Below are 18,106 nucleotides of genomic sequence, written 5' to 3'. Positions count from 1 at the left end.
TAGTGGGAAGTTGGTGCTGATGGTCAGATTGGATCGATAAACCCTACTGGTCTATTTGGATACATAGGGATAATGATTATTCCTCACCTTTTAGTCTCAAATTATTCCTCATGCATCCAAAACAAGTGGAATAAGTTTGGGCTAAGATGGATTATCCTTCCCAAAAATTTTAGCCCCTCTGAGGGATGATAATGGGGCTAATTTTGTATGGTCTTCATAAAAAATGTGAGTGTGCACACACACACCTAGACATGGGAATGAGAGAGAGGGTGGGCATTAGTCCATGGATCCAAACAACCTACCTTTGGCTAATTTTTAGCCTACTAATTCAAGACTAAATATTAGCTCTCAAAATTAGCCCTGAACTAATGTTCCAAATAGGGCTCTAGATACAGCTATTAGACATTATGTTGGCTGGCTAGAGCCTGCACTACTGAACAGGATGAATGTTTGGCTTCATCTTTCTCTTGGATCTAAACAAAACACAACCTTGTGGTATGATATTTGTTTTATCTTTAATTAAGATATTCTTCCTCCATTGAAAACTGTTCGTTTAAAAAATTTTAGATATATTACTAGAAAATGATCATATTACCCCTAATTAACATAGCAATTGTTATTGAAGACCATATTATTTATTTGATTTTCTAGATCCTCAATAAGTACAAATGCACTGGAACCATAAAAATAACATCCACTTAAATATTTGATTAGCTCCACACCCTTCTCGATGCAATTAATTCCAGTATCTGATATTGCATTAAGTAGATTGACTTTATATACAATATAAATGAACGGTTTTTGTGTGATAAAATTTAAAGGCTAAACAAACGGGACGGTGGGAGTAATTATTAAAAGTAGCAAAATTCACATTACGATTATATCGAGCGTCTATAGATTTTGTTATCAAAGTGACAATAGCTCGTGGCTAGATTGAAAACTCGAGAACTGTGTCAGCGAGGTGTCTCATAACACCCCTCTCATCCCTGACACTTTTCATCTTATCTCCTTATAATATGTCAGCAAATTTGCTGATATGATATGACATAATATTTAATGCTCATGAGACTCTGATCGAGATTGACCTAAGAAAATTTGCAGCACATGCATGTGTTGCGGGAGGGGGAAAAGTTGGTCAATGGGCATCGGAGTCGGCCGCTCTTGTTTGCATCAGATACCTTTCTTCTCTGTCCGGCGCTGAAAACATGCCCGTGCATGCAGCAGATGCATGGATATCCGACAAAAATAAAGCATTGACGGATCCGGTTGACAGTGCTGTGCTGTTGAGATAAGAGGAGTAGTAGTACTATACTACATCAGCTTCAGCACATACATCTACTACTTGTTTTTATTATTTTTTTTAACAAAAAGACACGGCACAGCCATTTGACAGAGCCCATTTGGCGCCTAATTAAGCAAAGCGATGCCCAGGGACAGGAAGAGGAAGAGGAGCAAACCAGCAGCCTTGTACTACGCGAACGACTTGAGGATCGGAGCGGCCGGCTCTGGTTTGCATTGGCTCCGCCTCCGCCCAAACCTGCTCGACCTGGTCACCTGGACGCTCCTAGGTCTTGACTCCCGAGTCCTGAGGCCATGCACCGCCGGCCGCTCCACTCCGCCGTACTGCACGACCGCGACATGTGGTCAGCTTGGGTTTCTTCCTCCTGACAGCTCGGGATCGTTCCAAGTTCGCCTGGAGGATGGGATGGCATGGGAAAACGCCCTGGAATCGTGCCCGTGCCAATTTTGACCGATGTGTGTGTGTAGCTTTGTTGAGTCGTCAAGCTAACAGGCAGGGCCGGCTTCTGTTTCACAACACAAAGCGAGAGCGAGAGAGCTCGTTTCCTTTTTTTTTCAAAAAAAAGAGAGCTCGTTTTTCTGCGTGGTTGGGATTGCTGCACGAGGAAAGGTGGCAGGGGGAACAGAACAGTTGGGATTCTTTCTTTCTTGAGAGGGAACAGTTGAGATTCTCGATGCACGCCGTCGCCTCGTCTCGCCGGAACAGTTGTCCGCCCGCCGCGGCCGCCTCTCGCCTATCGGGCAGGCGGTGACCCGCCGCCGCCGAGGAGGCGGTGTGCCATGTGGGCCGTCCGCTCTTTCCTTTTCGGCTGCGAATGGGCCTGCGTCTGTTGGCGGGCTTAGGGACAGGCCCAGGAGGTTTTTGGCCCAACATTATCTTAGTGGGCCGGTTAGCAGCTCGACTTTCCTCTCCTCTCGTTGCCTGCGCCGCCGGCCCTGTAGCCCGCTACGGCTTCGGTTGGTTGCGCTGTTCCTTCTCCTCTCCACCACGATCTCAACTCATGCTCTGCTCTGTCGTGCCGGGAGGCCCGGGACACTCCCTCCCTATCTTTCTTCGCACCGGACTCGCTCGAACCGAGCCCTCCGGCTGTGTATTAGCTGCCTGAGGAACGCCATGGCCTTGTCCATTTGGATTTGGGCTCTGCTGGGGTGCGGGCTACTCCATGTCTGATGTCTCCATCTGCCGCCGCCTAGTTTTAGTTTGTTTAGATCGCATTTTGCGTTTTTTTGTGTTTTTATTAGAGAATCTTTAATATTTGAAGTATTAAATGTATACTAATTATAAAACTAATTACAGATCTCGTCTGTAAACTACGAGACGAATCTAATGAGCTTAATTAATTCATCATTAGAGCATGTTTACTGTAGTATTAATTACTGTAGCACTTTTGTGTCTAGTCATGTTCTAATTAGACTGGTTCCAACGGGGGTCGGTACCGACCCGCGCCGGTCGGTAAGCGCGGAAACCGAGAGCGCGGGGCGGTAGCGCTACCGACCGGTCGGGCGGTCGGTACCGACCGGCGTTGGAGCCGCGCGCGGTCGGTACCGACCGGTCGGTACCGACCCGGCGTCCGGTCGGCTGCCACATGGCGCTCTGTGATTGGCCAACGGCTGCCACGTCAGCTAGCCGTTGTAATTAGCCGTTTTTGACCGTTTGAACTCCAAAAAATTTGAAAAAAATTCCAAAAAATCACAAATTTCGTCCCCAACTCATCTATAAATAGAGAGGGATGGTTGGAGCTCATTCCACACCTCTCACTCCCCATTTCACTCACTTCCTCACCCACGCCATGTCTTCTTCGAGTTCAAGCGACGGGCTAGGCGAATTTTTAGATTTATGTAATTTTTTTATTCTTATGTAATTTCCTTTATTTTAAATTGTCGTGTAATTTTTATTTCGAATTTTTATGTAATTTCCGAATTTTTAAATTTAATAAAATGAGGTTATTGTGTCCATTTAAATTATAAAAGAATGCGTTCTGAAATGGTTAAGTCTGGAATGGAAAAGCTGACGTGGCGCTGACGTGGCTGTGGGCTGAGGCTGCAGGCTCACTGATGGAGCGTTGGGGTCGAGTGGGCTGGCGAGAGCTGACGTGGCGCTGATGTGGCTGTGGCTGCGGGCTGGGGCTGCAGACCCACTGTTGGAACCAGCCTTAGGCTTATTAGATTCGCCTCACAATTTACGGTCCATTTTTATAATGCGATTTATTTTTCGACTATATTTAATACATCATGTAAGTGATTTATAAAAATTTTACGTTTTGGCTTTACGGCATCTAAACACGGCCTTTGTTTAGTTGCCGAAAATTTTGAAGAAGCGCCAAAACAGGTTGGGTTCGATCCCGGCAGGTCCTGAATTTCTCGTGACCAAAAGCTTCTTCCCTCCCAAATTACAGAACCACAACGACTGCACTGCCTACTTTCAACTTCAAGTTGTAGGTCTGCAGGCTCCATATCCAGATGCCGAGGGCGCAAACCTGAAAACGCAAAGCGAAGTTTGCTCCAAAATTTTTAACAGAGCACTAGGGCGCAAAAGATTGATCACTAAGGACCTGTAATTTGGAACGAAGGAACATCAGAACCGAATAATTACAGGTACTGGCAGGCAGTTTGTAGTGGTTTCTTGTTTTGAATTTGGTCCTGGAGCATGGGGTTTGATTTTTCGGTCCCGATGTTCCTTCCGTTCCAAATTACAGGTACTGCCTTCCATTGCCAGAACGATAATTGCCAGAACGATAATTCATACAAGTCAAAAGCACATCCCGAATCACAAAGCGATCAAGAGATACTGCTAGCACAATATGACAAGAAAACATGGATTACTGATCAAGTTTCAGATAACAATTGCCTTCCATTGCCAGAACGATAATTCATACAAGTCAAAAGCCACCGGAACAGTTCACTACACCACACCAGCCAAGTCTCCGAACAACTACTACTACTACCAGGAGAAGCGACACATGATAGGTAGGCGCAAACAAGCCTTTCATCACAGCCTAAGACGAGGTGAATTTGGTGACAGCCTTGGTGCCCTCTGACACGGCGTGCTTGGCGAGCTCCCCAGGGAGGACGAGGCGCACCGAGGTCTGGATCTCGCGGGAGGTGATGGTGGGCTTCTTGTTGTAGCGGGCGAGCTTGGCGGACTCCGCGGCGAGCTTCTCGAAGATGTCGTTGATGAAGGAGTTCATGATGGACATGGCCTTGGAGGAGATGCCGATGTCGGGGTGCACCTGCTTGAGGACCTTGAAGATGTAGATCTTGTACGTCTCCACGCTCTTCTTGGCCTTCTTCTTCCCCTTCTTGTCGCCGCCCTCTTTGCCGGCGGACTTGCCCGCCGGGAGCCGCTTCTCCGCCTTGGGCTTCTTGCCCGCGGGGGCTTTCTCCGCAGGCGCCGCCTTCTCCGCGGGCTCCTCCTCTGCGGGCTTCTTGGCCGCTGGCTTCTTCTCCGCCTTGGGCGCCATCGATGCCGCTTGGCTTCTCTCGGCGGTGGAGGAACGAGGGTTTGCTCGGTTGGAATGCGAGGATGCTCGGGGAAGTTGCGGAGGATTTCTGGGGAAGAAGAGGGGACGGGGGCGATTGATTTATAGAGGAAAAGCGGTGCGCGCTGATTGGTGGAAGGGCGGTTGCCGCGGATTGCTGGCGTGGAGGGGCGCGAACCGTTCGTTGGTGCATTCTCTCTTGGACGGCTGAGATGCGTCTCGAACGGATCACTGACATGGCGAAAGTGTGGGCGGGAGAAGACGGAGGGAAATTGGTTTCGGCGCGCGCGTATGTGACCTCGTGAGTGGGCCCACTGAAATCGAAAAATTTACAAATATTAATTCCAAAACTATTTTTTGCGATTACTATTACTAATCTTACCGACACAAAATAGATGGCGATGAAGAACATTTTCATGATTTAAGGGAGAGTTCCCTTTTCGAAAATCAGACAAGCAACGCCATGTCGCCATCACTTGATTCTGAATATCGGATAGCCTATGCCACAGATCACACGCACAAGAACCTTATTGGGGATTTGGGGTAACCGGTTTAACTCGCTTCGATGATGGTGCTCAAGATCTATAAAATTTGAATGAAGGTATTTACAATGATAAAGAATTCTCAAATACGCGCAAAGCAGCCTGAATCGCTTTCATTTCAGGTTGCGTCTAACAAACAATCAGTTAAGCATGATGGTACTACTAAAATCAACATCTATGGTGTGCCTAATGCCTGCTTGTAAGTCCTATATCACAATCCCTATCGGTTGGATGAAGAAATGAGATACTAGCGGCCTACACAAACTTAAGCTTCGGAGGATCTGCAACCGAGCATCCTCATTGTCTTCCTGCAAAATTTAATAGACCCGGCCTCGGCAATTCTTGGCTCCACAATGGCAGGGGCAGCCATCGCGTGCTACAAGCTTTTTTCGGTAATCATATGCAAGTTCTTCTCCCACAGCAATCTGAAGAACAGCATAGCAACCATCAGAAAAGGTCTGATATAAAGTTAAACCCTTGTTAAGCAATATGTTGGAAGTATGATAGATAAATTCTTACGTCTTGATTAGCAAACAAGCCAATGTGAGCAAGCTGGCAATCTTTGTTCTCAACCAAAACCAAACGGGTACTGAGATTTGGCGAACAGCTGTTATCAAGGCAACAAACACAAATGAATACTGGTTCCAAAATGAACTTGTTCCAGCATTAAATAAAAAGGTTCAATTACCTGTGATTAATAAAGCGGGATACATTTCCAGATCTTGTGGCATCAATCATGTAGTTGACGGTCCCTACAGTCTGAACTCTTTCCCTATCAATCTGAGAAGTAATGTCAAACAAGTAACTGCAGTCACTACTTGACACCCTGAAATTAAGAAAAAACTCATCAGTTTCGAAGAACAAATAATCATACAACATAAATCAGCAACAAGTGCCAGTGTGGTATTAGCGGCCAGTTTTGCATGGCATGAGAATCAGAGAGTGCATCTCATCACTGCCATCACTACAAGAAAAGGAAAAAATTCAAAACTCAAATCCACCTAGCTACTGCACCTTGATGGTTGAGTGTGCATCTTTAAAAATGTGAGATGAATTAGCCATTGGATGAAGAATTCAGTCAGCATTTAGCAATGCATGCGTTGCTATGAACAAGATAATGTGGAAATATAACCATGTGTTGAAGCTCATTTTTTGGGCAACTGAGAACTTCCATCAATTTTTCTCAAGTTAGGTATAAAAAGAAAACATAGGAAAAGACTGACAAACCTTTCTCCATTTTTCATGGCCTCATCAGTCTTTAGGACTTCGCCAACATACTCGCAGACGAAGGTGCCCTGTGGAATAGGTTCAGCAGCTCTAATAGCCCAACCCTGCACAATTTGACAGCGTTCTAAAATAAATTGCAAGGGACAATCAGGTGCGGGCCGTGAGTCAGGAAATCCATCATGGGGAGTACTTCACCTTATTCTCAGTTCTAAAGAGTTCCAACTTAACAAGCAGGCCTTTCTGCAATACTTTATTCTGGCAGGATGAATCACAAGTACATGATGAATTGCACTCATATATTGGATACCCTTCCTGCCAATCAGTGAGTACACAGGTAAATATCAAATAATATAGAACAACAAAGAAGAAAAGTAACAGTGTGGATCCCAAGTATTACGAAAAAGAACAAAAAAAATTAAAAGTATAACCTAAATAAAATAGACCCACTACTAGATATGCGGACCAAGACCACATCATTTAGGCCCCTAGCCTTAGACGAAGCAGATAAGTTTTAGCATCAGTTTCACGTAAATCAATATCAATCATCCTATTGGTGTATAATAAGGACAGTGAAAAACTAAAGATTAAGGCCAGTTGTTTGGTGGAAGTGTTTTCATATGGCAATAGAAAATCTAGAACTAAAAGATGTGTGGTGCTGACAATTATTACCTGTAAAATAATCTTACTATCTTCATCATATGCAAATCTGCCAAGCATTGGTGTTCCATGGATATCCACCAGGTTATTATAAACACCGTCAAAGAGACTCACGTGACCACATTTCTCAGGGGAGCATTCGGTATGAGAACATGCACACCCAGGCATAGTGTTCTGCAGAAATATGATTTGTTAGAAAACATCTTTTTTGAAGATGAACAATGTGACACAAGTTGTGCATATATTCAAAATATAGGCCCCTTATAAACAATATGTCCATGAATATACATCAATTATTAAATAAGATAATCCAAAAGTGTACCTCTGAATCAACAAGAGATGAATCCATCACGCGCTTTGTGATATAGTGTAAACCTTGCCAAGGCACAGAACTGCCATGTGGCAGAAGTTCTTCAGGCTTCATACTGAAAGAATCTTTTGCATCGACATCAATAACACAGACAATTGGAACTTTCTCCCTGCCAAAGCTTACATCTTCACATAGAACAACCCTCTCCTTTTTAAGCTTCCAGCCAAAATGCTTTGAATCAAGAACATAATGATATTCATCCATGTCCCACATGTCATTGTCATTTGGAGGATCAATCACAGAAGGAGCTTCTGGAAATTCAGCTGGGATGAACTGTAGAGGAGGCAAAGCATTTGAATTATATCCAGATTTGCAACCTTTAGGGCAAATAAATTCCTCTTGGTGCCAATCAATTTGGATGCCATTGTCACTACATAGTTTTGCAGCTTTCACAAATATGTTCTCAGGTAGAGATCCATATTTAACTTCCAGTGCAGTAAGAAGACTTGCCTTACAGCATACAGAACGGGCAACAGACAAAATATCAAGGTTGCTTGGATGGGGTCTTGTCTTTTGAATCTTGGAAAATAAAGTTTCTGCAACATCTGAGCATTGTAAGTCTGGTAACTTACCAAGGCTGGCTGTTTCAGATTCAACTATTTGTGACGTTACCATAGATAGGCCAGAGCTTTGGAACTTAAAAGTTTTCTCAATTCCAGAGCTACTCCTCTTCTTTAATGTACTTGTTGGCCGTAAACTTTTCTTGTAAGCAGAATAGTAGTGTCGGCCACGGTTAAGCTGATACTTCCCCCGTCCCAGTGGAATGGGGCCCTCAGCACCTGAGTCCATATGAGCGACTTGATGGTGGCGGCCAAGATCTGGTAGAAGATCAAATCTGAGCCCGCATAAGCTGCAGATGAACTTCTGTGATCCATCATCCTTCTCAACATCGTGGTTATCATAAAGGGCCACACCACTTGTCCCTTCTGTTTGTTGAACAGATCGACCATTAGGTCTTTGAGGGACATCAAGAAGCCTGAACTGTTGTGCATGATCAGAAACAATGTGTGGGTACAACAGATCTGTGTTCAAAAAATTGCTATTGCATGACATACATCGAATGAGAATTGAATACTGGAGGTACTGAGCTCCATGTACATCCTGCACATGTCTTTCAAGAACTTTCTTGTTGGTAAATGATTCCATGCATACAGCACAAGAATAACCTCTAAACAGCCACCGGGATTCCTTTTTGTGGACCGACGTCCAATGTAATCCAAGAGCTTGATCATCAGAGAACTCGTGAGTACAAATTTTGCACTTCAAACCAGATGAAAGATTAGTTCCCTCTCCGTGCAATAGCACTGCAGATCCTTGTTTGTCTTCAGAATAGATTTGCTTAGATCTATTTGAACCAAAGCCCCAGAGATTTTCCAGTTTCTCTCTCTCAGTAGCTATCAACTTCAACAAAAACTGTCCAACATCTGGATTTTTAGCCGCTGCAGCCAGTATCTGGGGCATATGGTCACTACTAAGACCGGTGCGTTGATGAGAAAGGTTGTTTCTCAAAAACCAATAAAGAAATTCACATGCTTGGTGTAAACATATTTTATCTTTCCTTGATGTACAACCCTTCAGAACATTGACAAAGACATCTTTAGAAACAAGTCGACTCTTTCCATTCCTGGCACGTTTAAGGAACTTTGGAAGGTGCTTCTCACAGTAAAGAGTATGTCGCTTGGCATAATCTTGGCACTCGACAATACTGTCATGAGAGCGAATTCCAATACAAAGAGGAACATCATCAGTATTTGTGATGGAGGTTGACGCAGCACACAGATCAATTTTCTCCATTGCACAAGATTTTTCAGCTGAGATCTCTGTAGCCACAGTCAGTATCAATTTCACCTGTACAGCAGCCTGGGAATTCATGTCTGTTTCAGAGTCAATGCTGTACATCGACTGTGACCTAGAAATTTCTTCTACCCCCTTGTTTGGAGATTCTTCCCTCATATGGGGTACCTCAGATGAACCCAACAAATTCTCTGGGTGCATTGAATCCAAGTTTGTTCGGAGGCGGTGCTTTTTACAAAAAGTAGTACCATGCTGAGCTCGATGCTTGCATTTTCTACCCATATTAGTCATGCCACTGCACAATGGAGCTTCAACAGTAAGTGTCTTGTCCTCCCTAGAAGAATGGTCAAGAAAATGCATACTTTGGTGCACGCAACAGTAAATATCACCATCATTTGCCCACCTACCACACTGTCTTCCCTTTGATTCAATGTATGCAGAACACTGCCGAGAACTCTTGAATGAATCTAACTCAAGTCTAGCATTCTGCAAAGCTGGATTGGCACTACCAGATGCTGTGATCTCAATAACACCAGAATTTCCAAAGAAGGTGGCGGCAGTATTCTGATTTATTGCTCCAAATGCACCTACAGCTTCATGCCTGACAGAGTTACTAGGAAGATTATTTCGGTTCGGGTCTTCATTTGCAGTCCGGCCATCAGCCTCACCCATGTGTAAAATTTGAGTATCCCCTCTGCGAACTTCAAGTTTCGGACGCTTTCTACTAACTTGTTGATCTAAAGCTGGATCGTTGTAACAATTGTTTTTCTCAAAGTTGGCAACATTACCAGAATGATGTGATGAAAAGTATTGTTTCATGACTTCTTGTTTCCATGTTTTCCAATCAGGGACTAATTCAGGCTGCACCGATGCATTCCACAATTCCTCAATCTTGCTCCAAAGAATAGATTGCCTAAGTTCCTGTTGAAGAAGAGAAGAAATAAAAAGGATTGGCTGCACTTTCATTGGAATAAGAAAATTAAGTAATAGGGGAATAATCAATATTAGACACCAGAACACTGGAAATAGTGCAGAAAAAACACATACTATTGTATCTCAGCAGTAAAGGAACAATAACAATAAATCTAGTTGCTTCAACAAAATCAAATTACATAACCTCAATTGCATCTTTGACATACTTTAGTGATACTAAAGGGATGTCATTGTTAGCGCGCCCCACCTAGCCAACCCGACCATAAAACCCAGGTGTTATAGTGGGAGGGGTGGGGGCTTTTATCTATAGTCCATCATTCCCCCTACGGCGTGCGAGCCCGGCGTAGCCCGCAGCAGGTTCTAGTGCCCGGCGTAGCCCGCAGCAGGTCTCAGCACACGAGAGGCGCAGGGGAAATCGCGCAGCGGAAATGCGTGGCCGGGTGGGTTCGAACCCAGGACCTCGGCTCTGGTACCATGTTAGCGCGCCCCACCTAGCCAACCTAACCATAAAACCCAGGTGTTATAGTGGGAGGGGTGGGGGCTTTTATCCATAGTCCATCAGTCATGATAGAGCGTAACGGGACAATTTGCTGGTCAAGAAATGACCTAGTGCTACAACCGAGAGCAGAGACATAATTTCTACTTGTGATTAAAAAAACAGCTACAATGAGTGACAAGCCATGATGTTTAAAGAAACAATAACAATAAAACTAGTTGCTTCAACAAAATCAAATTACATAACCTCAATTGCATCTTTGACATACTTTAGTGATACTAAAGGGATGTCATGATAGAGCGTAACAGGACAATTTGTTGGTCAAGAAAAGACCTAGTGCTATAACCGAGAGCAGAGACATAATTTCTACTTGTGATAAAATAAAAAACATATCAACCACTGAATGTAGAATTATGTGCATATACATGTAGCAGAAAAACCATATGCATTGTTGAAAATTAATATGCTGCAGTTGAATTTGGTGAGAAACACATGGCCACAAGTCATAGAAACAGTCTGTAATGCAAAAGCTACGAGTGCTTCTATAAATCTAGTGCGAGGAATTCAAGTGATTATTAACACAACCATAAGTATTCAACTGAATAATTAGGTTAGCATAGATAATCCATATTCCTAGCCACCACATAACTTAGGTATATCTAAAAACACGATGAAGAAAAGAAGTTGGAATATACATACAGAAAACATAGACAAACAAGACATCATTCAATAACATATTAGTAAAAATTAAAAGAAACGTAACCATCAAACAAAGTAGATGCAACTGGGCAGGTTAAATATGCCGCCCATGTATTTGTCACGCATGGCCAGAACCTAATTTTCAAGGAACCGGATAGGCATGTGGGTGACCCATTGATGACGAATCCTTACACGGGAGCCAGTAAACACTGACCAAAGAGGAAATATCTCTACCAGCAGAAGAATCTAACTAAGCAAGATATGATTAGGCAAGCAATTGCGGACAATCCATGAACCAGCTAGCTGTCGAAAATAAAAATAATACAAGAAACTGGTAAACTCCACGAGAAGAGGCATAAATCCTATGCATCCCCGCATCTATTCTACTGCCAGCGAAAATCATGACTGCTTTATTCCCCTCACCTATTCAACAAGACCACGGAGTAAGAAGCCAGGATCCATGGCTGCCTGCAGATGCAGGGCTGCCTTAGCTGTTGCCACACGCTATGGCCGCAGATAGATGCAGACAACAAAGCCGGCGGCACCCCTAACAAAATGTTCTGCAGCAAGCCTCTTCTGGAACCGCTAGCTCCCTACGATCTCGGCACCTTCTCTATGCACATTCCCACGCGCCGCCATGGCCAGTCTGCCAGATCTGGATGTGCTAGAGGAGAAAGAATGAGAGACAGCGGCGAGAAATAGCAGGAGAGGAGGATTTAAGTCTTGCGAAGGGATCAATCTGCAACGGAAGGTGGGTCAGGATATTGGGCTCCATTGGCCCTCTGGGTTGGGTTGTGACTTGTGACCCATGAAGGCAGAAGTTTCGGGGCAGGTCCGTGGGCCAACCCACCCCTTTTGCAACCTTTAAATCTAAGGACCTCTATGGTTCACAGCCCACTTTGCAATAAGTAAACATAGACAAATTTGCGGATAAAACAGCAGCCACAAATGAGGAAGTTACAAAAAGAATCTAGAAACATCTATTAGAAGGCCTACGGAAGGGAAGCGCACCAAATTTGCTGTAATGAGTAGTCTAAAAATGGGCCTATGCCACATGCCAGTGTGACATAATGACATGCCACAGTTGTGGCAACAATCCATATACCTATCTAAGAAATTCTGGTCCATGTGACAAAGTTTAAGCATGGCAAAATTAGGCTTCAAGCTGAACAACCCCTAATCACAACCTTCCAAACAAAATGGAGCAGACAAAGGAGAATAAATAAAAATGTATAGTACCTCATAAAGCATTTCAATAGTCTCAGCATCACGTGCATTCATACACTTTTGGTTCCACATGTCAAAAGAATTTTGTAGCCACTGGCAGCTTATATAGTCCGGAAGAATCATCTGAAATTAAATGAGGTGAAACAATGCCGAGAAACATGACAAAGAACCAGACATTGTTCGCATGTTTGTAAGACCACCAATAACACAAGTAACATCAAGCCCATACTTCATCCCGAAATATAAGGCACGATTTGACTTGGCACGGTCTTCAAAACAACAACAACAACAACAACAACAACATAGCCTTTTTTCCCAAGCAAGTGGGTGTTAATTCTTAATTCCTCCAACATTGTAGTGTTTGTAGCAAAAAAAAAACCAGAACCACAGGAAAGTATTTGACAATCAAATGATACCGTTTTTTGTAAAATAAAGTTTACATTACATGAGGGTAATCGCTGGTCAAAGAATATAAGTTTTGAATCTTGGGATGTGTGTGAGCCTTATATTTTAGGATGGAGGGATTAGTAATAGTAGATCTATTGACCTTGGTCACAACATGAAAAACTATTCATATATGAGTTGTCTTTGTATAGCTGGACTTAAAAACAAATATATTGGGATAAGTATCCGCGAGCGTACTGGAGATTAAGCAATCTCCCAAATGACAGCTGATGATGATTATTTAGTTTTGCATAGAAAGAATTTAAAGCAGAAGGTATTTTCCTTAAGTGTGAGCTAGCTCAGTTGGTGAGAGGTGTACATGTACACCCCAGGTTTGAGTCCTCTTCTACTCAAATTTAGGGACCTATACCTTCATATTAGTTCCTCCTAGGTCGGTCAATATTTTTTTTTAAAAAAAACTCAATAATGTTGTATAAAAAAAAACAAGTTCCTTCTAGCCTCTTTGTACCGCCTGGTATACCACCAACATTCAATATAAAGCTCTAGGCATTTTTTTACGAGAAGGAAAGCTCCCTAGGATAACATTATGATAAATACAAGATGTAGGTAAGAAACCGATGTTCTTTCCTTCTTTCCCTCTGGTTCATATAGACCTTGTTGGGCTTCATCTCTGGCATATCCCCAACTTGCTCGAGATTATAGAGTTTCTTGTTGATGATGATGTTTATGGTAATAATTCAGGCTCTATTTCATGTTATGGGAATTGACATAACAGAATTCAGCGATACATCCTAGATAAAATACTGCATACGCTACATAACAATGACTATGGTTCATCCATTAATAGCTAAAGAAAAAAATCCACATGTGTAGGAAAAACTACCAACGGAAATATTCTGCTTAATTTACTGCCACTGCAACTGAGGATAGAAAACAACTAAGCATGTAAGGTCATCAAAAGACAGATCATAGTCAGTTAGTCACATGGAAAAATTTCCATAATACAATCAGTAGAAATGAGAAAGGTTAAAAATCTTAAAGGTAAGAAGCACCACAAAGTTGATGTCATGCTCCATGAAATATCCACATGAAACAAGGTTCTCGGATTTACATTTTGTAGTTTGTTGAGCATCTTCCCAAGATCAGTGTAATCTCTACAGCAAGACGCTTCCAGAGCAAATTCTTTCCAAGTTGTGGCCTTCCGAGCATTATCACTTAAAGCCTAAAGAAACATATGAAATGTGTCAACAACAAGAATGGAGCCAGAAGAGTAAGAAAACATGTAACAACAAAACCAACCTCAATATGAAGCTCATCACTCAAATTTAGCATTAAAATGGCAAGTTTCTGCATGATGAATCGCCGAGGAACGCTCAAATCCTTCACCAGCTTTCTCCATTTACGATGAGTTCCATTCACAAGTGGCAAAGGACATTCCTCTATTGGTAGAACAAGTAGCATGTCTACCCAAGAATAAGTTTTCGTCCGAGGGAAGAAAACAACAATATAGCTCTTCCTGTCATGTGTTGGTTTTGCCTTTACAGTTGTTAAAGGATAGTCTACTCTACAGCATCGAATTCCTGTTTGCCATTTTCCTCTCCACTGTTTTCACATGAAAAGAGTAAAACGAGTTCACAGATAAGATATTGGAGAAAAGGGAAATTCCGAATGTGCCCAAAAAAAGGGAAGGTGGCAAAAATTATCATCAGGGTATTAGAGAATTGTTAAGCTCAGATCCCATTGTTGATCTTCTAAGAATCAGCAAAACAAAAGTTCTCCTTTTCATTTTTGCAACTAAATAGCATCAGATCTCTCTCTAAACAAACCCCACCTCCACATCTTTGTACACAACATTTATCTAAACAGAAGAAAGCAGGTATACCATTTTATTTTATTTTATTTTATTTTGGGGGGGGATCCAGCAGAATTTATCTCAAAAAATTCTCAGTGTCATGAAGAAACATGATATGGAAATTACCAGGAAGGCATTCATTCTAAGACCAAGTATGAAAAGAAGCCCCATTTAATCGTTCTAGTCAAGACTTCAACCATCGATCTCAGGTTAACTTTTTGGTAGGACTAATAAAAAAACAAAAGAAGATACGTGCACGGTTCACCCAATCTAGCATTGTTTAATTAAACATGGCTGTAACTAAGGCTACAGTTAGAAATCCATAACAAGGCTATGAGTTCACAACCCCAGCAATGGTCACAGGTTTTGGACCTTAAATGCGACAAATATTTCCTCATATAGCCCAAAAAAGAATCTACAAGGTTAAATAAAAAAAGTGTACCTTCACCCAAAGTGCTACAGCATGATCTTCATCTCCAGGGTTACCCATATTGAGCTCTTCCCCTTTGCAATTGGCATCACCATTACAACTACGGTTATCAACATTATTGCCTGTGTCATTTAAAGGCGAAACAGACACATTGGTCTCTTCCTGTGGAGAAGATTTGTTACGTACTAAACCAATACTGCAGGCTATTTCTGATAGATCTTGTAGCGTGCACTGCAATTCTTTCTGCCCCGCATGGCATCCTACCAAGTCAGTTCCGACTTCCTTAGTTACTGCATTAACAATTCCATCTACTTTGACATGCTCTTCTTTTATTTTCTCTTCTTGAGAAGGCATGGCATCTCCATTGAGTTTGCATGAACTTGGTAGTGAGACTGTGGTGGGAGGATGTATCTCTTCCTGAGGATGATGCCTATCCTCTTTACAAAAACTTTGTTTATTAAAGTTGCCATCATCACTTTGCAAGCCATTATTAGTTTCAGTGCTTACATTCAACTGAAGTTTTACATCATTGGAGTGAGAATCGTCACCATCCTTCTCTATTAATTCTGCCCCCTGAGGTAAATCATCCAAGTTAATAGGAGATCTTTTGGAAGAAGAATCTAATACCTCATCTGTGCCCGTTTGAGAAGCATTGTCAACCTCATTTGGGTTACAGATTATTGCATCATTTGCTGGGCGGACATCAGAGCCTGCCCACCCATAATCACCGTGTGAGACGGTCAGCTTCCTGTCATAGGATGATGTTTTTTCCACGTCATTTTGCAACTGGCAATCCACTTGCATAACAGGAGGGTCCATCAGCATTGCTTTGGCAGTTCTGGTCTACAATCCACTATGAAATAAAGCAGGACTTCCAAAAGAAAGTACAGCAGTTATCCGCTACTGGCATGAAGCCCAAACACTGCCGACTTAGTTCTACAAACAAAACAGAAGACTGCTGAGCATATGCAACACTTCAGAAGAAAACATATTATGGAGGAAAAGGGGGGGAGGGGATTAAATACCCAACAGACTTGCATGTTAAACAGAAAAGTACAACACTAGGCGGACAGAAGGTTTGTGCCTGATCATCGGTTAGTCAGGCTAGGTATCACCAAGGCTGGTTACACGGAAACTAGGCTCCGGAGGGTGGGGCCCAGGGCCTGGAGCCTAGGCGGGCTAAGCAGACGACATTTGAAGACTTTTGAAGCACTGATGTAACGTCACAAGTTCGATTCAAGCTTAAATAAGAAACAGCAAAAGGAGTTGCACTCAGCATTTGGCAGCAAGTATTAAATAACTTGTCATATATAACAGCATTGTGACACATTCACAGACAAGTAATGAACTCCCAGTTGGAGTCTAAGATACACTGGATGCTTTCGAATCTGACAAGGGTAGACTAACCAACATGCCACATTTCAACAGCTACGGTGCAAGTATAGTCAACTTGAATTGCATGCATGAAATCGCTGTGCGGCATTTTTTTTTCTGAAATAGCTAAAGCAAAATCTCAACAGGGACATATGGCGCCTGTTGAACATGCAAAACTGCAGAATATAGTAGCATTTCCGTACGGATACCAGGACCACTAAATACCTGTCATAAAACCCTAACGAACGGCCAGTTTCAATGCGAGGTGAAATTGCCCTAGTGGAAATAGAAATCTCCTAGGTGTTCGACATGACCGTGGATTAGGGTCCCTGAGGCGATTGCGTCAAGGACTGGCACCCTAGATTTGCTAGAATGCTCAACGGTCCAAATCCCAAACAAGCCGAACGTGGCCGATCCTCAGGAGAGGGAGCAGAAAGGGGGAATACCCTCAGCGACGACGCACCGTGAAGGAAGCGGCCTCGGCTCCCGCGACAGGCCGCGCCCCCGGCCGCGGCGAGAGCACTCCGGCGAGGGCGGGCGGGTGCGGCAGCGGCCACAGCAGCAAGGCCCCGGGGATTCGGCGGCCGGAGCAGGCAGCCGGGACGTAGGGCTCCGGGGGGAGGGACGCGGCGGGCGCGCGTGGAGGGGAGCCGCGGCCGGGAGGCGGTGGTGGCGACGAAGGGTTTGCGACGTGCGGGCGGGGGAGGGAGATGGGGGCGAGGTGGGCGGCGTGCGCGATTCGACCCCGCCGGTGAAAGAAAACGGGGAACGGGAAAAAGAAAATTGAGAACGCTCGCCACCTGATTTCATCTCATCCGGGTTAACCGCTTGGGCCAGTTTGGGCCTATCTAAACACAGCTATGCGCTGCGACGCGTTTTTTTTTATTTTTATATTTTTCAAAATTATTTTTTATAGAAATATATTTTCGGTTTCATAATTTACAGTTTTGTACCCCTACCGTTTACAGTTTTGTACCTCTACCGCCTGGTTGTGGGGCGGCTGGCCCCTGCCGCCCTCCTGCAGGGCGGTAGGGACCTGAATGTAAATAAAATTTATTTTTAATCGTATTTTGATCCGTGGGAGAGCCTGCCGCCCCCCTGCCGGGCGGCAGGTACCTGCCGCCCGGTGGCGGGGCGGTAGGGCAGGCAAAAGTTTATTTCTTTTTTAGTTTCCAAAACAGTGAACTTCTAAATTTAATTAAAAATCATAGAAAATCAGAAAAATACAAACTAAATTTTGTTATGTTTCTTAAATCAAGATCTACAGAGGAAAAATACACATGCATGTTAAATGTCAATTTTACCCCTGCTAAAATTTTAGG

General features: G+C 43.4%; 2 protein-coding genes across 3 annotated transcripts; both read right to left on the bottom strand.

The window, feature by feature from the left end:
* Nucleotides 1-4,101: 4,101 nt before the first annotated feature.
* Nucleotides 4,102-4,858, bottom strand: LOC120649779 (histone H2B.5-like). The gene has a single exon (XM_039926669.1). The coding sequence runs from the start codon at nt 4,758-4,760 to the stop codon at nt 4,296-4,298; it is 465 nt and encodes a 154-aa protein (XP_039782603.1). The 5' UTR covers nt 4,761-4,858; the 3' UTR covers nt 4,102-4,295.
* Nucleotides 4,859-5,322: 464 nt separating this feature from the next.
* On the bottom strand, nt 5,323-17,597 carry LOC120649766 (histone-lysine N-methyltransferase SUVR5-like). 2 transcript variants are annotated; one of them, XM_039926650.1, is made up of 12 exons: nt 17,231-17,597; nt 15,423-16,346; nt 14,428-14,730; nt 14,240-14,350; nt 12,736-12,846; nt 7,527-10,289; nt 7,217-7,378; nt 6,743-6,859; nt 6,548-6,651; nt 6,009-6,146; nt 5,840-5,927; nt 5,323-5,745 (listed from the first exon to the last, which is right to left on the bottom strand). In XM_039926650.1, the coding sequence occupies exons 2-12, from the start codon at nt 16,233-16,235 to the stop codon at nt 5,638-5,640; spliced, it is 4,818 nt and encodes a 1,605-aa protein (XP_039782584.1). In that variant the 5' UTR covers nt 16,236-16,346; nt 17,231-17,597; the 3' UTR covers nt 5,323-5,637. The 2 variants fall into 2 exon arrangements, with proteins under 2 accessions (XP_039782584.1, XP_039782592.1); XM_039926658.1 differs by having other exon boundaries at nt 5,330-5,745; nt 17,248-17,567.
* Between the last annotated feature and the right edge of the window lie 509 nt (nt 17,598-18,106).

The sequence above is a fragment of the Panicum virgatum genome, chromosome 1K (genome assembly GCF_016808335.1).
Source record: "Panicum virgatum strain AP13 chromosome 1K, P.virgatum_v5, whole genome shotgun sequence".
Taxonomy (NCBI): Eukaryota; Viridiplantae; Streptophyta; class Magnoliopsida; order Poales; family Poaceae; genus Panicum; species Panicum virgatum.
The sequence above is the reverse complement of the archived record's forward strand: the minus strand, read 5'-3'. Positions and strand labels throughout refer to the sequence as shown.